This window comes from Chrysochloris asiatica, unplaced genomic scaffold (assembly GCF_000296735.1).
Source record: "Chrysochloris asiatica unplaced genomic scaffold, ChrAsi1.0 scaffold00003, whole genome shotgun sequence".
NCBI classification, from domain to species: Eukaryota; Metazoa; Chordata; class Mammalia; order Afrosoricida; family Chrysochloridae; genus Chrysochloris; species Chrysochloris asiatica.
Window position 1 is genome coordinate 43,638,844 of NW_006408521.1, and position 26,125 is coordinate 43,664,968.

The 26,125-nt window shown below is 48.2% G+C and overlaps 1 protein-coding gene across 1 annotated transcript in view; it reads right to left on the bottom strand.

The window, feature by feature from the left end:
• The window catches only part of AFAP1L2 (actin filament associated protein 1-like 2), a 50,288-nt gene that overhangs the window by 11,678 nt on the left and 12,485 nt on the right, over positions 1-26,125 (bottom strand). Inside the window, exons 4-9 of the mRNA XM_006831489.1 lie at positions 25,880-25,974; positions 17,771-17,855; positions 11,762-11,967; positions 10,030-10,209; positions 1,395-1,484; positions 172-256 (exon numbers count right to left, since the gene is read on the bottom strand). Coding sequence (XP_006831552.1) covers positions 172-256; positions 1,395-1,484; positions 10,030-10,209; positions 11,762-11,967; positions 17,771-17,855; positions 25,880-25,974 — 741 coding nt within the window. The remainder of the gene's footprint in view (positions 1-171; positions 257-1,394; positions 1,485-10,029; positions 10,210-11,761; positions 11,968-17,770; positions 17,856-25,879; positions 25,975-26,125) is intronic.

Below are 26,125 nucleotides of genomic sequence, written 5' to 3' on the forward strand. Positions count from 1 at the left end.
ACACACAGGGTTACCATGAGTCAGAGCTAACTTGATGGTATCGCATTTCCAAGTTGTTTACAAATGGAAGGCTATGCTCCAATCAGATGCTAAACCCTGCCACAGACAAGTAACACCCAGGGATATTGCCCCCTCTGTCTGACCGTGAGGCTGAGGCAGAAGTATTGTTACCATCTTTGGTCTCTGGGATCTCGGGGTGTCCGTCTACGGAGCTGCCATGCTCGAAGGCACACAGGTATTTCTCATCGATGTCCAGCTGCAGATAAAGAGAGAGGGGGGATCACTGGCTGGGATGGTGACCTCTAAAGCTACAAAGTGGGGAAATCTTGGGTGTGGACCTGACCACCCCTAACCCTGTCATCTGGAAAGCAAAAGTGCCAATCTCTGGTGAGGCATTGGCCCAGCTCCTCTGGCAGCCTCCCCACCTCCTCCTGAGGTAACCTGCTCTGAGGGTCCTTCCCCCTCCTCAAAATGGCAGCTTGGCCTGGTGGGAACTTTCTGATCTTATGGGGACGACACACATGTCCCTAGAGAAGAGCAGAAGCCGCTTCTCTTACAACTTGAAGCATCCGGATTATTGTAATCAAATGTCCAGAGAAAGTCACCTACCCTAGACTTCTGGAAAAACCAGCCAATAGGATCCTAACCCACAGGCCTGGCCATGGGCAGGGACCAGGGGCTGCAGCTGCCCAGTGGGGAAGCCCTGCTCACTTGTCTTTGGGGAAGTATCCTGCTTATCAACCCAACAACAAGGAACCCAAAGTTCTTTCTGACTTGTCAGTAATCAAGGAATTGAACAAGACAACTATAACCTCCGGCCTGTTTTAAGTCCCTCTGGTGGGGCCACTGGGTTTCCTCCATGGAGATGACCTGCTCCTTGTCTAAGACCGCTGCCAACTGTCCTGCTTTCCTTCCTGCCAGAGATGGGGATCCAGAGACCAGGACCAGTGACTGCTGCCCAGACTGCAGGGGACTGACCTGCAGAGAGCCCGCCAGAATGGCCTGCCCCCAGGCCAGCACCCAACCCAACTTCCTCCAGACGAGTGCCCCAAAGCTCCAGGCCAATGAGCACTTGCACCCTTCTGCTGGGGTCAATACTGAGACTGTCCCCCTGAGGCGGGACTGGGGAGTAAGAGGAGAGCCCAGTTTCACACAGAACTTCTTCCTGCTTTTCAGCATGCCAGGCAGTCTTTGGTCCAGTGGAACTTCCCCCTCAAGCAAGAAAATGGCTAAGGCTGTATCCATTTCATCCATTTTCATGCCAAGCAAATGCCCTTATCCAAGCATTGCCTGCTTCTTATTTCCTGGGCTGAATGTAAAACACAGCTCCCAATTTCATACTTTTAATTTCTAAGAGAAATTTGCAGTCTCCTCCTGGGAGGCATGCGGCTTACTTTCGGACAGGTGAGGCGCTGGGCATCTGCAAGGCACTGGTTTCCCTCGGACACAGCCTCAGAGATTAGGCCACTCACCTCCTGGATGACCTGAGGGGAGAGGGGACATGTCAGGGGGACGAGGCTTTAAGGTCAGGGAGGGGGTTGGAGGTGAGAGAAGATGCCTCATTCCCTGGGAGAGAGAACAACCACCTACATGTAGCCTCAGTCCAGGGGGGCCACCGCTCAGGAGGCCTGGCCTCACCTCACGAAGCCCTTCTCCCAGGTCAGCCATCACTGGACAGGGCAGCTGTATCACTGTGTCCATGATAAGCAACCACATTTCTTTCCTGGGTGGTCACTCAGGGGCCCTCTATGATGTGTATCCATGTTGTTGGCTGGCAAACCACCTCATCTGAGAAGCATACCCGAGATGTCCGCCACAGGAACCCCAAATCTGCTCTGGGGAGCAGCCTGCTAACGTGCACCCAGGGGATAGGCGAGGGCAGATGTAGTCAGAGGAGGCTCTGGCCACACAGCAGCCATCAAGGACAACCCTAGTGTCCCCAGAGGACCCCCGCTGAGGGTGGCCTCAACACACTGCCCCAGCAGAGACCCTGTGGATGCAGCCACTGGACACTACTTAGAGACCCTCCTCTCTGTTTCCACCTAGAAATGGGATTCAAAGCAGGAGAATGGCTATGGGTGAAGGTTGTGAGGGTTATAAGGCTGTGTCGAGTCCTGGAGTTGGGGACACAGTACGGGGAGAGAACACAGCCTCAGTCCCCTCATCGGGGAGCTGGGACAATACCCACACACACAGACTAATGGACAGTGCTGAGCACAGGGTGTTCATGCCCCGTCTCAGGGAAGCAGGGCTAAGCCAGCAGTCCAGGCTCACGGGCTGGGATACCCATTCCTCTGCCAGCCTTTCTGGGGCATTTATTTTAGTCTCAAGCATCTCCTGTCCACTGCCACATCCTGGACCTCAGCCTTGAAGATTGGGGCGGGAAGTCGGTTTGTGAAAGGCCAAGTAGCCCCACCCACAGCAGAGCGCAGCTTCACCATGCAGGGAGACAGGCAAGCTCCCTGCTGCAGTGCATGGGCGCAGGAGAACAAGCTCGCCAGCTCTGCAAAAAAGCTGCTTGTCTTTAAAACCACCAGGGTGTGAGGCAGCAAGGGGTCCAGGGAGGGGGCGTGGGAAGCTGGGGTCAGGGATGGGTTAGGAGGCCTGAGCAGTTGGAGGAAAGCACCAGGAACTGAGTGCAAAGCTGGTGGGGGGCTGCGGGGGAGTGAGGGAGTGTGTGTGTGTGTGTGTGTGTGTATGTGAGAGAGGGAGGGAGAGAGATATGGGAGTAGGAAAGGGCTGGCATGGAGACTGGACCCAGGACAGAGGACCTGGGCAAGAGAAGGAAATTGAAACCCAAACCAGCAGCCCGGAACCCTGGGTTCTCATAAGCTCTGCAGTTACAGACAAGCTCCTAACTCTCCTAGGCCTCTGTGCTGAAGTTTATGCAGCCCTCACCGCAGTCGGAGTACACTGTTAGAAGTATTAAGTACCAAGCCCAGCTGAGTCCTGGTGTGGTGCTGCAGGATAAGCACTAGACTGCTAGCCACAAGGTCAGTGGTGCACACCAACCTTGGAAACTCTATCTAGGACCACTGTGAGTTCCAACCGCCTCAATACTTCTCAATAACTATGAATCCAACAAGGCCACTCAATGAAAAAAGGAGGGAACCAGGAGTCAAATCTTGAGCCCGTGTTCTTAAATGCCCAGATTAGGCCTTCCAGAAAGGCAGCCCTGGTGGCACAATGGTTAAGCGCTTGGCTGTGCACCAAAAGTTTAGTGGTTCCAACCTACCTAGTGATGCTATAGGACAAAGACCTGATGACCTGCTTCCACAAAGAAAGCAGCCTAGAAAAACCTACGGTGTGATTCTAGTTTGTCATACAGGTTTTATGTGAGTGGGAATCAACACTTCAGCATCCAGTAACAACAACAACGGGCCCTCTAGCACCAACATTCTCTCAGGAAGCTCCCCCAGGAGATCTGCAGACCACAACATGCAGTGGGGTGAGCCTTCCTGTTCTTTACACTATCGCCAGCCACCTAGGAAATGGGCAAGTAAAGACCGAGCTATCTTCCTAAACTGCCCCCGGCAGCTTGGCTCTGACATAGGTCTGTCCAGGGAGTCTCTAAGCATTCATGCGGTCACAGAAGCAGCCCCCAGCCCCAAATCAAGGGACGGCCAGGACGGTGGCAGATACTATTTTCAGTCATCCTTTCTAAGACCATGCAAGTGTATCCGTTTGCAGAGCTGACAGGCTCACCAAGGTGGTTAAATTTAACCAAAGTGGCATAGGGGGGTGGAGGCTGGACATAGCGGCTCCTCACCAGAAACGCATCAATGCGGCAGTGCCGGTGGAAGAAGGGAAGAAGTCCCTCTGTGGCCAGACCAGGGGCCCTGGTCACACAACTGGGTATGGAGGGCTCTCCAGAAAGTTCTTTGTGCAAACCCTACATTTTCTTGGACTGTTGCGCTCATCTCCAATGTGCAATAGACCAGCTCTCTCCCCAGACAACACTTCATCTTCGTCACCCTGTGCACTTAGGTTAAAGCCCAGGACTAGTGGGCAGACAGTGCTGGATTTGAAACTGGACCTCACTTTCCACATGAGACTTTAAGACTTGGAGCCTTAACCTGCACTCCTGTAAGAGGGGACACTGACATTGACCCCTAGTGTGGTGGTTGTGTTGTTAGGTGCCATTGAGTTGGTTTTCTGACTCACAGTGATTCTACGCACAACAGAACGAAACACTGTCCAGTCCTGCACCACCCTCAGCTGCTGTTAGGTTTGAGCCCACTGTTGCTGGCACTGTGTGAGTCCACTTCACTGAGGTCCTTCCTCTTTTTCACTGGCCCTCCATGCTGCCTCCATGCTAGTCAAGAGATCAGATGACGTATTGCATTGGGCAAATCTGCTGCACAGGAACTTTTTAAAGTATTGAAAAGCAGAGAGGTCAGCTTGAGGACTAAGGTGTGCCTGACCCAGGCCATGGTATTTTCAATAGCCTCATATGGATGTGAAAGCTGGACAGTGAATAAGGAAGATCGTAGAAGAATTGATGCCTTTGAGTTGTGGTGTTGGAGGAGAATACTGAAAGTGCCATGGACTGCCAAAAGAACCAATAGATCTGTTTTGGAAGAAGTGCAGCCAGAGTGCTCCTTGGAGGCCAGGATGGCTAAGCTTCGTCTCTCCTACTTTGGACATATTGTCCGGAAGAAACAATCGTTGGAGAAGGATGTCATGCTGGGTAAGATGGAGGGTTGGAGAAAAAGAGGAAGATCCCCAATGAGATGGATCAGCCAGGTGGCATCATTGATGGACTCAAGTGTGGCAGCGGTAGTGAGATTGGCCCAGGATCGAACATTGTTTCGTTCTGCTGTGCATGGGGTCTCTATGAGTCGGTTCCGACTTGATGGCACCTGACAACAACAACCACCATGCTACCGACCATGATGTCCTCCAGGGACCCATCTCTCCTGAAAACATGGCCTCAGAAAGAGAAAGGAATTCCGGCCATCCTCATTTCTAAGGATTTGCCGGTTAGTCTGGAAGCACATGTTATTTTCAATGTTCTTCACCAACACCATAACTCAAAGGCATTGATTCTTCTAAGGTCTTCCTTATTCATTTTTCAAATTTCATGTGCATGTGAGGCAATTGAGAATACCAGGGCTTGGGTCAGGCACACACTAGTCCTCACAGAGATAACATTTGCTTTTTTTTAAAAAAAAAAAACCACATGAAAGAGGTAGTTTGCAGCATGTTCACCCAATGCAATATGTCCTTTGATTTTTTGACTACTACTTCCATGAGTGTTGATTATGGAGTCGCCAAAATGAAATCTTTGACAACTTCAATCTTTTATCCATTTATCATGATTGTATTATTTATCGGCCCTGTTGTGAGGATTTTTGTTTTCTTTACATTGAGGTGAAATCTATACTGAAGGTTGTGGTCTCTGAGCTTCATCAGGAAGTATTTTAAGTCCTTTCACTTCCAGCAAGCAAGAGTGTGTCATCTGCATGTTGCAGGTTGTTAATGAGTCTTCCTCCAATCATGATGCCACGTTCCTCTTCATATGATCCAGCTTCTCATGTTATTTGTTCAGCGTACAGACTGAATAAATATAGTGATAGGATACAGCCCTTGCACACACCTTTTCTGATTTTAAACCATTCCATACTCACTTGTTCTATCTGAACAAACTACCTCTTGATCTAGGTACAGGTTTCTCATGAGTACAACTAAGTGTTCTGGAATATTCATTGTTCGCAATATTATCCAAAGTTGGTTATGATCACACAACCAAAAGTCTTTGCATAGTTAACAAAGTGCAAGCAAACATCTTTCTGGTATTCTCTGCTTTCAGCCACAACTTATCTGACTTCAGGAATGATATCCCTTATTCCACATCCTCTTCTAAGTCCATCTTGTATTTCTGACTGCTCCTTGTTGATATACCACTGCAACTAATTTTGAATTATCTTCCGCAAAATTTTACTTGTGTGAGATATTAATAATACTGTTCAATGATTTCCCTATTCTGTTGGGTCACCTTTCTTTGGAATGGGAACAAATATGGATCTTTTCCGATCTGTTGGCTGGGTAGCTATCTACCAAATTTCTCAGGACAGAAAAGTGAGCACCTGCAGTGCTCCATCAGTTTGTTGAAAGATTTCAATTTGTATCCCGTCAATTCCTGGAGCCTTGTTTTCCATCAGTACCTTCAGTGCAGATTCGACTTCTTCATATGCTACCTGTGGAAATGGTTGACTATCCACCAACTCTTTTTGGTATAATGACTCTACGTATTTATTCCTTCCATCTTTTTTTGATGCTTCCTGAATCATTCAATATTTTGTCCATCGACTCCTTCAGTATTGCAACTCGAGGTTTAAATCTTGTCTTCAGTTCTTCTAACTTGAGAGATGCTGATCATGTTCTTCAGTTTTGGTTTTCTAACTCCAGGTCTTTGCTTATTTCATTATAATACTTGATTTCGTCTTGAGTTCCCCATTGCAATTTTCTCTTCAGCTCCTTTATGTCTTCATTTTTCCCACTTGTTTTAGCTTCTCTACATTCTACACTCAACTGCAAGTTTCAGAGTCTCTCTGACGTCCTTTTTGGTCTTTTCTTCCTTCCTCATCTTCTTAGTGATCGTTTGCTTTCTTCACGTATGATATTCTTCATATCATTCCACAACTCTTCAAGTTTTCAGTCATTAGTGTCTAATGCATCAAACTCTGTTCTTTAAACACCCACACTTGCAGATAATACCCACTTGACCTGGCTTCTATGACTGGATGATCAGAGCTCAACTAGAAGAAGAAAGAAGAGGGGAAAAAAAGAGTCATCTGATACAATCTGACCTATACTTATGGATGCAGTAGCTCAAAAGAGGCAACAAATCTTTACAGCGAGGATCATTCCCACCCACTCCATATACAGAGTAGACAGGGATGGGCAACTTGGACATTGGCTACCCAAATGGAAAGGGGGATACAAAGGCCAGAAGTGACTGGCTTACAAGCTTTCAAGAGGGAACCTAGATCCAGAGGGCGTGGAGGAAGGTAGAATCTCCACTGAGTAGTACCCAGTATGTCTAGGCGGGGCTGATGAAAGGAGATGCGGATAGGTCTCTTGTGGTACAAATAACTGTTATCAGGACTGATTGTGAGGGATGGAAATGTAAAGGTAGACATTTTGTAGCAAAAGATGGGGACTGATTAACTTTGCACTCTAGGAGCGGAGGTCCTTGGGACCATCAGGGGAGAAGAACGGAGAGCGGGACCCTACCCAGAGAAGCAGTGATGCCAGAGATGGAGGCAGAGATGATGATGTGGAGAGATGGAGCAGCTGGGGACTTTAGACACAGAGAGGGACAGGGGCTGTGTGCTGACGATCGGGGAGCAGGCTTGCATGGTATACCCTCTGGTTGGTTGATGATCCATAGAGGGGATTGTAACCAAGGCAATGAAATGGTATATGATTGGATGAATGTAAAGCTAATTTTATCCCATGTAAACTATCACATAATTCACAATAAAACATTAAAAAAAAAATCTGTTCTTTAGATAGTCTCTAAATTCAGGTGGGAAATAGTCAAGGTCACATTTTGGTTCTCATTGACTTGTTTTAATTTTCTCCCACTTCCTCCTGAACTTGCACACTCAGCCACTGACTTTGTTTAAGCTGAAGATATGGAGTTTCTCCATTGTCTCTTCCCAGAAAGGTAGTCAATTTGATTCCTGTGTTTTCCATCTAATGGGGTCCCCCTTTTATGTTGTTGAATAAAGGATATTTGCAGTGGATAAAATTTTGGTCTTGCAAAATTCTATCATGTGATCGCCAGCATTGCTTCTATCACCAAGGCCTATTTTCTAACTACTGATCCTTCCTCTTTGTTTCCAACCTTGGCATTCCAATCACCAGTAGTTATCAATGCACCTTGACTGCATGTTTGATCAATTTCAGACAGAAAAAGTTGGTAGAATTCTTCAATTTCATCATCACTGGCTTTAGTGGTTGGTGCATAAATTTGAATAATGGTAGTAGTGTTATTCTTTGTTGTTGTTAAGTGCCACGAAGTCGGTTCAGACTCATAGCAGCCCTGTACAGGGCTTCCAAGGAGCAGTTGGTGGATTTGAACTGCCGACCTTATATTCACAGTCCAGTGCTGATCCTACAGCACCACGCCAGAAGTCTTTTTCCATAGTGGCGGCGGCGGTGGTGTGCCGTGGTGTCAGTTCCAACTCACAGCGACTCTACATAATGTTTCCTACAGCACCATACCAGCAATTCTTGGAGGTGTATGGATATTATTCTATCACAGACAGTACTGTACTTCCAAACAGATGCTGAAATGGTCTTTTTATAATGAATGTAATGCCACTCCTGTCTAATTTGTCATTCCCAGCAGAGTAAAGCGTGTTGTTGTTGTAGTTAAAGTGCAGTAGACTCAGTTCTGACTCATGACGGCCCTATATGAGGTTTTCCCAGGAGCAGCTGGTGGGTCCATTCAAAATGGCCAATACATGACCACTTCAGTTCAGTAATGCTTAGGATATTGATCTTTATACATTTCATTTTTGATGACTTCCAATTTTCCTAGATCCATACTTTGTACATTCCGTATTCTGGATATTTGCAGCTATTTATTTTCATTCTGAAGGTCCTGAAAGCTTTGCTTCATTCATGTCATTACGGGCAACTCCACTTTGAGGAGGCAGCTCTTTACCAGTTGTAATTTGAATGCCTTCCAGTGTAAGGGGCTCATCTTCTGGTTCTATATCTGACAATGTTCTGGTGCTATTCATAAGGTTTTCCGTGGCTAACCATTCAGAAGTGGTTCACCGCTCTTTTTTGCAGTCTTAGTCAGGAAGCGCCACTGAAACCTCTCCACCATGAGTGACCCTACTGGTATTTACAGTACAGGGGGCATAGCTCCCAGCATCACAGCAACACGCAAGCCACTACAGTGTGACAAACTGACAGACGAGTGGCGATTTCTGTGGTTAAGTTACTACATTTGCTAAAAAAGCCCATGGCTCTTAGCTGCATCTGTTCCTTTTCTAATAAGGAGAAAGATGTTAGAGGCAAGGAAGGCAATTAGCTTCAGGGAGATTACAAATACAGACAACCGAGGCAGAGGCAGCAGCAAAGTGTGGTCACCGATTTCCATGAGAAACTGACCACTAACACTAAAGTGTTTGTTCCAGAGCAAAGAGGTCAGTTTAAGGACTAAGGTGCACCTGACCCAAGCCATAATATTTTCAGTCATCTTCTATGCATGTGAAAGTTGGACAACAAATAAAGAAGACCAAAGTAGAATGGACACATGTGACTCATGGTGTTGGTAAAGAATATTGAAAGTACCACAGCCTTCAGGAAGAACAAAGAAATCTGTCTTAGAAGACGTAAAGCTAGAATGTTCCTTAGAAGTGAGGATGACAAGATTCTGTGTCTCCTTCTTTGGACAGATTTTCAGTGGGGGAATCAGTCCTTGGAAAAGGGCATCATGCTTGGTGGAGTGGAGGGAGAGGAAATTAGAGGAAGACTCTCAACAAGCTGGAATGACATCATGGCAGCAACAATGGCTCAAACATAACAATTGTGAGGGTGGCACAGGACCCGGAAGTGTTTCCTTCCTTTGTGTTCAGGGTCACTATGAGTTGGAACTGATTCGACGACACCTTGCTGTATCACAACAGTAAGAACACAGGAAGCCCATGGGACTTAAAGGGTCTTATACCTCTGCCCTCAGCATGATCAGCCCTCCCACTTTACAGCCTACATTTATTAGAGCTGGTGGAGGATGGTACAACTGGTTCAGATGCTTGGCTGCTAACCAAAACGTTGGTGCCCCCAAACCCACCCAGAGGTACCTCGGAATAAAGACCTGGATGTCTACATCTGAAAACTCAGCCATTGCGCACAAAGAGGACAGCTCTGCTCTTCACATGCAGAGTCCCCGTGAGTCAGAATCAATTCCACAGGAAGTAGGTTTATGAGAACTGGAGAGCCAAAGACTCAGAGCCTGAGAAGGGAGCATCCCCCTTCTTCCCCCTAGCCTGGCGTCCTCCTCACCCGGAGCCACTGTTCAGCCTGGTCCTTGCTCTGCAGGCCCAGCACAATCACATCGGCATTCATCGGTGTGATTTTCAGCTTGTGTTCCTTCTTCCGCACTTGCTTCTCCTTGTGGACAACGCTGCTGCCCAACAAGTTCACGTCCAGTTGTGGGCTGTGGTCTTTGGAGGATTTGTAGCACTGTAACAAAAGAGAAGAGACACCAGGTTGGCAGGGTCACTGGGGACTGCAAGAGCCCAGCTTCTCCCAACAGCACGCCCAGAGCCTTGACCTCAACGTCAGAGGGACAAGGCACATGGTACCCTCTCCTTCAAGCCTCCTTTCCACCTGCTTCAGCCAGGGACTCTCTAGATCCTCATTTGATCAAACCGCTCAAATCTGGCTGCAGGCCTGGGGTGGTTCTGAAAATGTGAGCTCCCCTCAGCTCCCCTTACCTCTCAGCATTTGTTTCTCACTGGGCTTCCCTAGGGAAGGCTCCTTAGAGAATGAAAGCTACAGCATTAGTCAGGAGACAAAGAAGGGACTCTGCTCCCAACCAAAGAACATTCTTCACCAGTAACCTGAGAGCATCTGCCCTGGACAGAGAAGAAACGGTGTTTACAATAATTCCACCAACTTCAAAATCTTCCTTGAAAATAACAGGGAGTAGATGCGTTTTCAGAGCAGGATCTCCTGATTCCTTTCTGGGTCATGTCTTTATGTCAGTTATGAAAACACTGCATCTTCCGGGAAAAGGCACATGCCGTACAGATGAAAAGCAGGAGCCAGAGTCACGGCTGGGAGGCGGAGCAGGGGAGCAGGTTCGTGGCTTAGGGGGCACCCGACTTCTGTTAAGGGTGAAGGAAAAAACTGGATGCAGATGCCAGTGACAAGTAAACCACCTGACGAATGCAATTAATGTAGTCGAATGTCACGTGCAAAAACGCTGAGATGACAATTGTTTTCTAACATGTATTGACAACACGGGGAAAAAAATCTAATGTGGGTGAGATGGGGGGGTGGTGGTCCACAACCCCTTTGAGAGTCTGACAAAGATCAACTAGAATTTTCTAATTAAGAAAAAGCACAGAGAAAAGGAAAAGCCCATTCACCCAAACCCACAGATTTCTGTTTACAATTCCGATGAAGGTAAAAGACATTGGGATCTTGTTTTTGAGTTGGTTTCGACTCAGTAACCCCATGTGTAACAGAACAAAAACACTGCCCGGTTCTGCATCATCTGATCTTCACAGCTGAGCCCATGGTTGCAGCTCTGTATCAATTCTGATAAGTTGTTGCTGTTGTTGTTGCTAAGTGCCATTGAGTCAGTTCTGACGTGTATAGAGTTTCCAAGGAGCAGCTGGTGAGCTTGAACCACTGACCTTAGATTCATACTGACTTTGCAGTCTAGCTCATTAACCCACAGGGACACACCAGGACTCCCAATCCTGATATGTTGTTGTTAAGTGCCGTGGAGTCGGTTCCGACCCATAGCGACCCTGAACAGGGTTTCTGAGGCTGTAAATCTTTACGGGAGTAGAAAGCCTCATCTTTCTCCCATGGAGCGGCTGGTAGTTTCGAACCACTGACCTTAAGGTTCGCAGCCCGATTCGTAATCACTACGCTACCAGAGCTCCTAATCCTGATATAAAAGGTTCCAAATCGCTGTCATCTGGAACCTTCCCATGCCAGGCCCTCTTCTCCCCCACCCCTGCCCAAAGACTGAAGACCACACAACCCGACTCGGACTGACCAGGAGTCTAGTGTCCTTGATGACGCAGAGCTGCTTGGCCCACTGACCCAGCCACTTCTTTCTCCACAGGAAGGCACAGATGCGGGTGTCTCGCATGAGCTCGATGCTGGCCTCCGGCGAGGGCCACTGGTAGGGAGCCGACTTGCCCTTGCTGTTCTCCTCTTCATCATAGGACTCATAAGAGCTGCTCACAGCCTCTCCATCCTCTGTAAGGAAGACCAGTTCACTGTCACAGTGCTGCCAGCTGGCACATTTCTCAGTGGACTCATTCAGGAGGGCAACAGCCAGCAGGCCTCAGGCCACGAGCCACCTACCTCCTGTGCCTGGAAGGAGGCCCAGAGCCACCAACCACAGAGTCCACCAGGCCTCCCTGCCCCAGCGCCCTCAGAGGGACCTCTCCTATGCTGCCTGTGACCACACACACAAATAACCCCAAACCAAGAAACTCTCCCCTTTCCTTCAGCACATCCTGTCCTCGCATGCTCCACAGAAACTCTGACAAGGGACTGCCACACCAACTGGCTATTTGCTCTTGAGAAGGTCAGTTCTCTTGCTCTGGACCTCTGTCTCCTCAACTGAGGAATGAGGCAGGTTGGGTAGGGAATCTTTCTAGATTGTTCCAAGGAATTCTGTCATTCCGAGGCACTGGGAGGAAGAGAATGCTACCAGAGCTTTGATCTGCAAACATGGCAGTCCTTATAGCTGCCCAGTCCGCGGGGCCTGGTTCTGTAAGACCGAGGGGAGACGTGGCTGCGACCCCTCAGAAATAGAGCTCTCCAAGGAAGCCACCTCTCAGCCCCTAAACACGTCGTCATAGTCAAATCCCTTATTAAAATCCACTCCTCCATCCTCCATAGCACCTGTCTCCATCTCTCCCCATCACTCAACACCTCCCAGCACAAACTTAGCTCTTGGTGCTCCATCTCTCCCCCTCTACCTGTGGCAGTGAGCCAACCTCAGGGTTTGGTTTGGTTTTGAGAGAATTCCAAAATTTTGTGCTTCTGGTCTTGCTACTATTTATTCAAGACCAACAACTACCCAAGGGGTTAAAAAACCCAATAATCTGGAATAGTAGGACCCAGTGAGGAGAACCTCGGGACCTGTGTAGACCAGGGATCTAGCTGATAGCAAGCTACGTGCTACCTCCGGGATTCCCTGTGGACAGGATGCTATCTCCCAATTGCTGGATGCTTCCTTTCCTTAGGGGCAACCCTAGCAAAACATGGGTCCTCAAGCTCCTGGCTTCTGACCTTTTCACAGGAGTTCTTGTCCTGACCCCTCAAATGAGGGTGAATAAGGCACCCCAGGCCTTCACATGACCCTATGGAGAAAGATACTCCCATGGACCCCTGATCTGCTTTTCTCAGGGCCTCTCAGTCTGCAAGACTAGGTTTCTGCCTACTAAGAACACAGAACAACATGTGAAGTACAATAGAAAAACCCTGAATGAGACCAGTATTATAGTTCCTCTAGCTACATGCCAAAATGTGTTTAAGTATTTCTAAAAATAATACTTGAAATATTTTAACATCACGTTTCTTTAAAAGCATTATGGTATGACTCCCATTTGTGACTTAATAAAAAGTTGCCATTTATAATTACGTGCCTATTCACGAAGCGGCAATGTTAACTGCCCAGTGGGGACCCTGAATTCTATTGCTGTTGGCAGCATCAATTAACAGAAAGCAATGTGGTAGCCCGCTGTGCCCAGAGCCATAACAACACTCATGCCTTCTGACCCAGTATTCCCAGTACTGGCAATTTATCCTAGGGAACTACTTTTTTTTTTTTTTTTTTTTAAATGCAGGACAGGGAAGGTTACATGTATTAACATGTATTAAGATAGATGAGTGGTATTTTAACAGCCAGTGGAGCAGAACTTGGTAAGTAAGGAGCGAACCACACAACCATCATCAACGAAAACTCTGAAAACATGTTTGCAACCTCAAAAACTCCTAAATCTTGAATGGTAGGTAAAAAAGCACAACTGAAATGATATCTGCTGATAAAGCCATGCATCCCAGAAGACAGCAGGAAGAAATGAAAGTGATTGAAGGATAGGCGGGTAGGATCAGGGTGACTTCCTAAACTGTCTTCATTATTAGGGTTTTGTATCTGTTTAGTAAATATGAATGATCAGTGGGCTACCTCATATAAAAATGAATGGTGGGAGGCCACAGAACTGAGTGTGAAAGAGCTGGGCCAAGCCCCTCACAGCTTGGTGCTTCTGATTTTCCATCTGTTTCATGGAGAATTTTAATACCTGCTCCACAGGAGTCTAAGAAAGTGAACGGAGAAGAAACAGCAGCAAATCACAGTACCCAGAGTAGACTGGAGGAAGCTTAGAGCAAGTCTATGAACAATTTTATTTACCCTTCTGGTGTAGATTTCTAGGCCCAGCACTAGACTGCGAACCACAAGGTTGGCAGTTCAAACCCATCAGCTGCCCCTCGGAAGCCTTATACAGGGTCGCTAGTAGGCAGAACTGACTAGATAGCATTAACAACAACAAAGACTCACCATCACACCAACTGTCATTGAGTTGACACTGGTTCATGGCAACCACATGTGTGTCCAAGTAGAACTGCACTCAGGAGGGAGTTCAAGGCTATGATCTTTGGGAAGCAGATCATCAGCCCTGTCGTCTAAAGTGCCTCTGGATGGAATCAAACCCCCAGTCCTCAGTTAGTAACCTGAGTGCTTAACTATATGTATCAAGCAGGGACTCCTTTGGCCCTAAATGTAGAATCTTGAAAATGGAGCTGGCTTCCAGGGCCTAGGGGGAGACAAGCATGGAAGGCAGGGTGCTCATTTCTGCTGTCACTGGGTGGACTGCACCCCACGATGTCCCATGGGAAGTCCACAGGACAGAGCCAGAGAAGCCATTCGGCACTGAGCCTTTCAACCATGAGCTCAGGTGCTTGTTGTGGGCAGGGGTCTGGGCGTGTGGGGGAGTCTAAGTCATTCCTGCTGGAAGGATGGCACACAGGGATGGTCATGCAGGACTCAGGCATGAGGATGGGAATGTGTACCCCACCAGGCAGCCAGCTGTGTGCACAGCAGTCCCCCGGGCGATGGTGGCATAAACGACTCTTTCAGGTACCTGCACCCATCTGGGGACTCTGGTCGGGGAAATCCTGACAGACTGACCTGTGTGACATCCAGAGGCACAAACAGAAGCAAGATGGAGAGAGACAAGATGACAAGATGACAAGACAACAGACTCAAGTGCAGAGACGCGGGCATGAGCGCTTGCCATCGGAGTGGGAGCTGAGGGCTTGTGAGGAGTAATTGCAACCCAGCCAGGGCCTCACTTCCCAGCCCTGTTGTGTTCAGAGATGACGGCCTGATTGCAGGTTACCAGTGGGATGTGGGCAGCAGTAATGTGTGCCTGGCTCTCTTCAAAACGGAGAGGGGCCATTTACTCTTTGCAGAGGATTCTACATGGCCAAACCCCACACTGGAAGAAATTTGGGCATCTACCTGTTGTTACCTGCCACGGAGACGGCCCCCGCTCATGGCTACCCCATGAGAGACTGGACTTTTGTGATCCATAAGGGGTTTTGGAAGTAAACTGCCTTCGTTCTTAGTCCATGTTAGTGTGGAAGCTCCGATAGAGCCTGCTGAGCATCCTAGCAATGCACAAGTCTCCACTGACAGACAGGTATGGCTGTAGGTGAGGAAGACTGGATCGAAACGGAACCTGAGCTCCCACGTAGGAGGACTGAACTCTACCATTGACCCATGATACCTCCTTCTGTAAGCTACCTACTGACTACTTAGACCCCCAGTGAGCTGTTAAGTGAATGAGAAACAGATTTTCATTGTGTTGCTATAAACAGCAGCTAGCTTTACCCCATAAATGAAGAAGTGGATGCCCTGGGCCAGCAGGGCAGACCCTAATGTCTCCAACACAGATTTTACACAGAGAGGAGCCCGACCCAGTGAGCAGCTGACAGAGCAGGACAGGAATCCAAGCTGCTGTCTCTTGTAGAAGTCAGCAGACGTGGCTGTTGGTCAACCAACTAAAGCAATGACCTGGGTTCTGCTCTTGCTGTTGTCACCTGCATGTCACACAGTTCCATGAAGCATGGGGACAATAGGCAGGAGGCCAGCTTATAGCTCAAGTGAAGCCTTCCCTTTTTAATGAGTGTGGCCACATCTCCCCAAGCCTTCCTCAGTCCTCACCCTGCAGAGGAAGGCAGGGCACCTGGCATTTCTCCTCCCACCTCGCTCTGTATCCCACATGGGATTACTCTTACCTCTGAGCTCTACTGACCTCCGCCCTGATGGTGAGCACAAGCTGTCCTTGTGATGATCCCAACCCTGACTACCAAAACCCAAACCAAACCAGGTGACATCCAATCAACTGGGAATCGTGGTGGGCCATGTGTGTTAGAGAACAGTGGGCCTCCACACGCTTTCCAATGGTTGGTTTTTCAGCAGCAAACCAACAGACTTCTCCCAAGACATCTGTGGGTGGACTTGAACCACCAACCTTTTGGCTAGCAACTGCTTACCCTACCTAGAGACTCTATCCTAGCTCCAGCCAACATGAATTCACAACTGAGGGACAAACACCAAGGTGCTTGGCCTTTCCAGCAAGCAGTTTGTATCTCTCTCACAGAAAGTGCAGGATGAGGTGTCTGCCCTACAACCAGGCCCCCTGGAGGCGTCTGGGAGGCAGGTCCCAACTGGTCCAGCCCACACCTGGAGAGACACACCTGAAAGTGCAGGCGTGTTACCAAGGTGAGTCACTGCCTCCACCTTCAAGATGCACCCCGACACCAGCACCACACCCTTGGGGCTGGTCTCAAATCACAGCCAGACTGGTACGCCTCTCACGTTCAGCAAGAGAAAACAAAGTGACGTCTGCCCACAAAACCAGCCTCTAACCATAACCTCAGTCAAAACAGGCCCCAGCCTCCCACACGACTCCTGGGATCAGTAGGTAAACTGTGAAAAAAGGGAACATCCTGGTGTGGCCCCAAGCCACTGGTCCCGTCTAGTCCTTGGCCCTTTTTTCTATGGGCCCAGTGAACTCTCTACCCCCTCCAGCTTCAGCCAAGTTCATTCCCAGGCCCAGAGGCATTCACTGCTGGCATTTGCAAATTGCTTTAAACTTTCTAAGTCCCTTCATTTCTGAAAGAAGGAAAAAGAAGGAGGTAAAAGATGGGCAAGTGAGAGGTGCTGGCCACACCACCCCTTCTGGTACCTTCTGGACCTTTCTGTGTAACAGAAGCCCTACTGTGATTGGACATCCTCAGGCTGAGCACCGCTGGCCAAGGGAAGAGGCTCAGGCCTGAGTCCTGCCCCACAGTCTGCTCTCCACCCAGCATCCAGGTCCACCTGTACTGTCCAGGTGACCCTCTTGGAGAGAAGCCAAGTCCTCCCGAGGCTCCATCTCCTGCCAGTCCCCTGCTCCAGGCATGCTGGTCTCTTCCCATTCCTCAAATGTGCCGGGAATGCAGGGCTTTTGTGTGCTGCCCTGGCTGTCTCACAGAGGACTGCATGCCCTGTCCCCACTGCAGCCAGGACTCTGTCCAAGCCTGTCTAAACAGCTCCCTGTCCCAGGCCCTGCTCCCTTGGCCCTAAGATGTAACCACTCAGCACTTTATACGTTTTATGTTTGTTGCCTGGCTTCGCTCACTAGAACCTAAGTGCAGGCTCTCCTATTGGGACCACTGCATATACAAGGACAGTGCCTGTAGGAACCTGGAACCTGGACTGTGACCAGCCTGACCACCTTGTCTTTTGTGTGCCTCCCAACATACCCTCCTCAGTCATGTTTCTGTTCAGCAACATCCAGAGAACCATCCTATAGCCCACCCCCAGCCCCACTGTCTGCCATGAGTCTCAGCTCCTCATTCAGATCAGAGGCTGGTTCTTAATGCTGCTTGTACCAGCAGCTCTGTTCATCCCAGGATGTGCATACTGGTCCATGGGATTAGAGAGCGCCAGCACGAAGCCAGCGGAGCGCCCCCTCCCAGCCCCAGCCGCTGGCTGTACCGTTTAGAGATGTGTCATAGGGCTCAGCCTCCTCGTAGTAGCTCTCTGGAGACTCGGTCTTTGGGAGCTGTTTCTGCTCTGGAATCTGTGGAATGAACAAACATTTCAGATAGGAAACACAGGAACATCTTGGAACCAACCCCTCAGATAGGAGGAAGAGGAGGAAGAGCAGAAGAAAAAAATGCTTGTGTGGACTTCAAACAAGTAGAGAGGGAGAAGCACATGATTCCCACCGTCTGGTCTGCAGCCAGTTGTGGCTGTGGGTCAAGCCTCAGAGCTCTTCTCCTTAAGCCTCTACGGTCGAGTAGATCCCAGCTCACAGAGACGCTGTAGCACAGAGAACTGCCCTATAGGGTTTCTAATGCTGCAATCTTTCTCTCCAGTAGTGATGATGGGTTTGAACCACTGAACTTTTGGATGTTGTTGTTAAGTGCTGTCGAGTCAGTTCCGACCCGTAGCGACCCTGTATAGGGTGTCCAAGGAGCAACTGGTGAGCTTGAGCCACCGACTTTACAGTTTAAGGACTTTGCAGTTCAGCGCATTAAACCACAGCGCCATACCAGGACTCCGGCCTTTTGGATAGCTTGAGTATGTAACCGCAGTGTTCTTTTTCTCCTCTAGACAAAAGACCCCCTGTTGTTGTTAAGTGCTGTCTAGTCAATTCCAATCCATAGCAACTGGACCCTGTATAGGGTTTCCAAAGAGCAGCTAGTGAGCTTGAACCACCGACCTTGCAGTTTAAATGACTTTGTAGTCTGATGCATTAGCCCACAGTGCCACACCAGGACCCCTACACTACAAGAAAAACATTGCCATCAAATCAGAGCCAACTCATGGCACACCCATGTGTGTTAGAGTACAACTGTGCTCCGTAGGATCTTTAAGGTAGGGATCTTTTCAGAAACAGATCGTTAGGCTTTGTTCAGAAACACCTTTATGTGAGTTCTAACCAGTAACCGTTTGGCGAGCAGACAAGCGTTTTAACATTCGCACCTCCCTGTAATACACAAGACTCTATTGCAGACAACACACAGTCCAAGTGACCTACTGTTTTGGAAGCTACTGTGATTTTCAGGTACCGTAGATTTTCTAGAAAGACAAGGCTTTGTCAATGGCATGTTGAGGAAGATGACCAGGTTTCCCACTTTTACCACCATACATATCAATCACTCACTCAGCAAGTCTGGCTGGTCTTGCATACTACTTATGAGGGGTACACCCTAACCATCAGGAATCAGTAGTAAGGAAGACTTGACTCGTTGGTAAACGTTTAGCAGCTAAAAACCAGGACATTGTGAGTAATGAACTAAAAAAGACAAGGTCACAGTTGCGTGGAAACCAGAGGAGGATGAGGAGCATTTAGGACCAAGGCAGGAGATGGCCAAGTCTCAAAGACGACCCCCTGTTTACACAGAATGGGGGGAGTGAGAGTGAGCACAATCTGAACACAATGGAGCATATGTGCCCAAGACATGACAATTACCCAGAACAACAGAGGAAGGAGGAGAGTCAGGAATAGGAGGGGGTTACGGAAAGTATGGAGTTCTTGGCACTGTGGGTTAATGTGCTGGACCATAAAGTCAATTTGAACTACACGGTCGGCAGTTCAAGCTCACCAGCTGCTCTTTGGAAACCCTATACACGGTCACTATGAGTCAGAACTGACTCGATGGTACTTAACAACAACATAGAAAGTGGGGCTAACTGCCTCCAAGAACAACTGCCTCCTTTACCATGGGACCAGAAGAATTGGATGGTGCCCGGTTACTATTACTGAACATTTTAATCAAAGAGTCTACAGATAAATCCTGATCAAAAGGGAGGAAATTCAGAAGAGAATCTCAAAATTCTCATGGACTTCAGACTTCCTAGACCCATGAAAGTTGGATGAAGCCCCACAGCTACTGCCCTGAGATAAATTTTAAACCTAAAACCAAAAATATGAAGTCTTAAAACCAAACAACAGTTTAGCTGAACCAGTAAAAGAGGTCTACTTTGCACATCATGTTTTCTAAGAACTATGCACATGGCATCAGACTGGTAACAAGAAATTAGGTAGGAAGCTTCAGGGACAGGGAGGGACAAGTCAGAAACGAAGGGTGACAACAATTGCACCATCTGAAGAATGTAATCAAAGTCATGGAATGGTACAAGTAGAAATTATTGAATTGGTGTATTTTTATAGCAAATTTTTTCAATAAATTCTGTTGCTGTTGAAAAGCATAGACTATGTGAATGTGTTCTCTGGCCTCCTGTTATCCCACCTGTAAAATGGGCACTAGTCCATGAAGCAGACCTGAAGACTTGTCATTGACTTGACTCTTGACTTATGGTGGCCCCCATGCACAACACAACAAAATGCTGTTTGACCCCACTTTATTCTCACAGTTCCAGCATGTCTGAGCCCACCATTGGGTCTCCCTCGCCCTCACTGGCCCTTTACTTTTACAACATATACTGTCCTTTTGTCGTGATTGATCCCTTCTGATAATATGTCCAAAGCAAGCCAGTGGGGCGATCTGCTACTGCGATCCACAAGGTTTTCATTGGTGAATTTTCAGCAGTAAATCACCAAACCGTTCTTGCTACTCTGGGAGCTCAGTTTAAACCTGTCTATCACGGGTGGCCCTGCTGGTATTTACAATACCAGTGGCATGGCTTCCAGCATCACAGCCACACACAAGTCACCTCAGTATGACACACCGATAGGTGGGTGGTGGTAAGAAGCATTTGCAGGGCAGAAAGAAGATTTCCATTGGGTGTGGACGTTATTTACAAGCAGGTCCCGGAATTGTAAACATCCATACTCCTGTGATTCGTGCTTTTCTGAATCACAAAGCCACTGAGGAGAGCCCAGTGGGCATCCAGAGTGGAGAAAAGAAAGGACAACAATGCCTGATATGCGCATCTACTGTGGGGTTGAAGAGGTTCTTGCACTGGGCTTTCCACATGGTGGGGTAGCCCCAGGAAGCAACAGTAAAAGCAACAGTAGGGATGGAGGAAGATCATGGGGGTGTCGGCCAACAGAAGGAGCCCATGGCCCTGCTGGCCGAGTGTGGGGATTCAGAAGCTCCCACCTTGAAGAATGGGCTTCTTTTGGGGGATCTGTGACTCAGAGAGGAGCCATTGTGCTGCATGGTTAAGTGCTCGGTTGATAACCCAAAGGTTGGAGGTCTGAACCCCACCAGTGGCTCATAGGACAAAGGGCTAACCACCTGCTTACACAAAGACTGAAAAACAAAAAAAGCAAAGAAAACCCCATTGCCATCGCAAGGCTGTAAATCTTCGCGGGAGCAGAAAGCCGCTTTCTTCCTCTGAAATCAAGTTGCTGATCATGCTGTTAGCAGCCCAACATATAACCCTCTACACCACCAGCCTAGAAATGCCAAGGGAGCAGTTCTACTCTACCAGATGGGGTCCCAATGAGTCAAAATAGACTCAGTGCTACCTCCCAACAATGACTGACAGAGCGCCCCCACCCCCGACCTTCCGTCTGGCCAAGCTGCCTGGACTCAGCCCCCTGTGGGAATGAACTCAGCACAGTATGCTTCACTGTCTTCTCCCAGCTTCTCCCAGGATACAGCCGTGCTTTCGGGGCTGATCCCCGAAGACCAGGAGCCCAGAGTCACATCCAGTCCATAGCTGCGTCAGAGGAGCGCTGTGCTCTGCGGGATTTTTAATGGCCTTTCTTCCAAAGGTGCATCTGGATGGACTCGAACCTCCAACGTTTCAGTTAGCAGCTGAGCACAGTTTATACCACCCAGGGAGTCCAGGACTTTTACAAGGAGAATAGGAACGAGGGTACAAACCCTTCTTCAGAGCTCCCCATGAGTCATTAACAACACAGGGGCTGTTCCCAGGGGCCATTCTGTCTAGGGCTGAAGCATCAAGGAATGTTCTGTGATTTTACCAGGCCTGAAATCCAACGTGTAAAGAAAACATTTTGGAGTCGTAGTAATGGTTGCACATCACTGTGAATGTAATTCCAGTGATCTGTACATTTAAAATGATTTAAAAAAATATATAACTGTCTAATCACCACTAAAAAATGTGTGGTTACACAAATAGGTATATAGCCATATATGTGTATGAAGATATGTGCACAGATAGATGTATCTGTAGGCATAGGTACATATATGCATACTGTAATAAGCATATGTACATATATGTATATGTATATTCACATGCATGATAAGCCACATGGGAGAAGAATTACAGAGTCTTATTAGATATAACCAAGCACCCTCGTAAGACTGGTTTTCTGGGTTTGAAGGATTTGTTTGGACAATAGTCTTGTGGGACACCTCCAGTTAATAGCACATAAATATAGTTTACAAAGTGTGTGCCCTATACCCCAGTGAGGTAAGCAGTGTTAGGGGTCTTAAAAACTTGCCAGAAGGTATCTAAGATAAAACTATTGGTCTCTATTTGTACAGAACAAAAGAAAAAGAAGGAAATCAAAGACTCAGAAAAGAAACACTCAGCCTGCAAGCCTGCGTTCCAATAAAGTTTTATTTACATAAACAGGCAGCGGGCCAGATTTGCCATCAAAGACTCAGCCTGCAAGATTAACAGTCGACACGAACCACAGCCTCATCTACTCTGAGACCAGAAGAACTAGATGGTGTCTGACCACCACTACTGACTGGTTTGATCAGGGCTACAGAAGATGGGTCCCAATAGAATGGGAGAAAAATATGGAGAACTCAGATCCCTAAAAACTTCAGACTTACTGAACCTACTGAGACTAGAGAAATCCAGGAGACTATCATCTTGAGCTACTCTTTAAACCCTAACCAAGATTATCCCTCGAGGCCACCTTTTAACTAATAATTGATTGTGCCAAAAATTAATGAATTATATCAGCTGTGAGTAAACCGACTCAACGGCACTTAACAACAACAACAACAATCACCTGTGAGTACTGAGGTCCTTTAGAAAATCACCTTTATGTGACCCACTGGGCCAAAATTACTCAAAAGCAAAGATGAGAAGGCAAGGGGGCAGGGAAACTAGTGTACTGAAAATGGTTCAACCAAAGCAGAATGGTGATGCATTGTAAAGAACTGTAACCGATCTCACCAGAAAATCTGTACAGAAATTGATGAACAGGAACCCAAGTTGCTATGTACAGTTTCACCTTAAGCACAATAAGATATGATTTTAAATGCAAATATAAAATTTTATATCTCGAGGCAGGGCAAGTACTGAGGAATCCAGCCTCAAGGACAGGATTTGAAACCTGAAACATTCTAGTTGTGTGAACTCCAGGGAAGTTCCTTAACTTCAGTTTTCTCAGTTGTAAAATGGGAAGAGTAGAAATAGCTAACATATGAGGTTGTTGTTTGGGATCAACTGTGCTCAGCACTATGCAATACTGAATAAATACTAGTTTTTGTAAACCTAAAAAAATAAAGTGTGAAAATCAAAAGGAGAAATGCTGCGTGTACATGTTGGCGGAAGAAAAGATGTACTTTGGAGGAATTCAGGAGACTCTTGGGTTTGACCTAGTTTATGCCACGTGCGTGCCCATCTTAATAAAGAAGAAGAAGACAGGGCCCATGACAGGTGCAATGATTTCTTTTCAAAGCAATTCAGAAGGGAGTCAGTCCCATAACCATAGACACAAGGGTCTGTTACCAGAGTCCAAAGGAGAAAGAAATCCTCTTCTCGAGGGTTAAAGATAAGGACGACTAGTTTAATTATCAAGAGAATCATCAGCATGATTGTGAATATTTTGACTTCAAAACATAAAGAAGTTTCCGATGGATCTCAGGGAAAACACCAGGGAATAAGGCCACATGGTCTTGGTACCCACAGATGACCCAGAAGAAAAGGGCCAGAGAATAAGTACCAGAGGAGCTTCAAAAAGTTCATGACAAAAATGGAAAGAAAAGATAATGCATTTTTCCATGAACTTTTTAAAGCCTCCTCATATTTTAGGACTTAGTAAGCCATGTGGTCTTGGTCACGGCCACTCAACCCTGCTGTTGTAGCACAAAGGCAGCCAAGTAAATGTGGCCGTGTTCCAATAAAGTTTTATTTACAAAAACAGGCAGTGGGCCAGATTTGGCATTTGGGCTGCAGTTTGCTGATCCGTGATTTAGACACTCAGTCTGATGATCCAAGGCATTCACTGCCCCATAGTGCACTGTGGGCATTTCCCAGGTGTGTGTGTGGGGGTTAGTGGACGAGGCCAGCCCCAGTGTCCCAGTTAACCATGGCTACATCCTTTTGTGGAATCCACTGCTCCTCTCACAGAGCAGTTCCCATAAGACTTAACCCAGCGCGTGTGCAGGCGTGTCAATGGGGAGGCTGATGGAGGATCCCCCGTGGCCAGCTGACATCTGTTTCTCCCGCATTGATGACAGCACCTGGCAGTACAGGCAGTGGCCGGGAGACACACAGCTGCTCGAGTCACTGTCTAAACCCATGAGGGACCCCTGGCTGCTCCTTCCCTTGCTGGAGTGGCCTGTTCCTCACTGACTCTGTGGGGGTGGAGTGGGGACCCAAGACACAGCAGTGGGAACTGAGGGCTCATGCAGGCCAGCATCCTGAGGGGACCGATGAGTCCTGGGCCAGACATCCAGGTAGGACTGCCACCATGGAGCCCTAAGCTTTGGGTCTGGGTGGAGAGGGACAGAGCTTTCTCTATCTGAGGAAGAGAAGCTGTAGGGTCACTGGTCATCCCAGGCCTGGCTGGCAGAGCTGTGACACTCACTCTGAATCCCTGCTCTTCCTCGTCCCTCAGGCCAAACGTACAGCTGTTCCCTCACCCTGACACCGCCCCTCTGGAGGCCTTGGACTGAGGCTTATGGCCGCTTCAGCTTGGACTTCAGGGAGGAGGAAACGTGTGTGCACACGGACAGGGACGGGGAATCCCTGGCTCACACCCCACAGCCTAACTCCACATCCCAGAGGCCCCTGGGGCATGGTTGGATGCAAAGACAGAGCCAGGAAAGGCCTAGAAAGGGAGCCAAGACAATTCATACTTCTCAGTGAGAAATTCCACAAGGGGGGAACTGGCTTAAACCTACAGTTAGCTCCTTCGTGGGATGTCTCCGTGGGGCCTGGAGTCTGTCAGTAGGAAAGTTACCACGTGTCAGAAAGCCCACCCAGAGTCCTGTTATTCCTGGATCTGAGCAGTTCACAGTCACCAACAACACAGGAAGCCTGCTCTAGAGGAAGACCACGGATTTCTCCTTCCTCTTCCCCACATCTTGTCTTGCTCAGAGGTCATCTTTCACACCCAGAACCCTAGGGTCCTTGGTGCCGAGGAGAATGACAAAGGAGCAGTGAAGTCCAAGGCCAGAATCCAGGGTTGTGGGAACTCATGAGTAAGGAAGTGGCATCCCCTTGCCTGCCCTATGACCTAAATGTGTCACTCCAAACCCATTCCACATCTGAGCTTAGTTCACCACCAGGCTCCACTCAGCGCTCAGTTACAGAACACGCTGGCTGGAGACTGCCATCCCAGGTGCTGAGCTGGGGGGCTCAGCAGACTAAGGTACAAGGGTCAGAATCAGCAGCGGGGTTCAGAGAGGAATGTACTAGAGCTGGAGTTAAGGACCATGGCTGCTTCCCTAAAGGCAATGGGAACCACTTGCAGTGTGGTATGATTTATAGAAATAAGTTTTGGATATTAACATTATATTTTTGGTGAAAATATACACAGAGCATAATCCTCTCCCATTCAAGTTGTTAGGTAAACTCCCCAGTGACAACCATTCCTCCTTCACAACACGTAAGTACTCTGTTTCAGCTTTCATTGGCACCATGGCCTACCCAAACACACTAGCCCTGCAGGGCCCCATCCTGTGGTTCTGGGGCAGGAGCCCGCCACAGCATCACTACACACAGTGGCATTGGAGGGAGAGGATCTCCCTCCACTGCCCATGATCTTTAGCATCTTGTGTCGTGGGGCCCTGAGAGAATGCCACATTGCTGAGGGCAGGGGTAGGTCAGTTTTTGCTCTGTCTCTTCCAGTGCCTAGCCTCAAGTTCCACACACAGTAGGTGCTCAGAAAATGCTGCCATTCAATGTATCAACACCTGTGAGAACAACTGGAAGGAAGTCAGAAGAAGCAAGGACCCTGGAGCCAACACTTACAATCTTGGGTGGAGGCAGGTCAGGCAGGCTCTTCTGGGGGGGCGTGGAGTGCGGGCTGGGCTCCCCATTGGTCAGCGGGCTCTTCTCCTTGGGCACTGTGAGCAGGAATCAGGATAAGGATTATAATGGGGGTATCATTCCTCCCAGTGAGGTCTCACTAGCCAGGAATGTCTGGTCACATGTACAGAGATTTCTAGTTGAGCAGGTGTTAATTACCTAGGCAGGCAGCCCCTAGAGACACTGGTG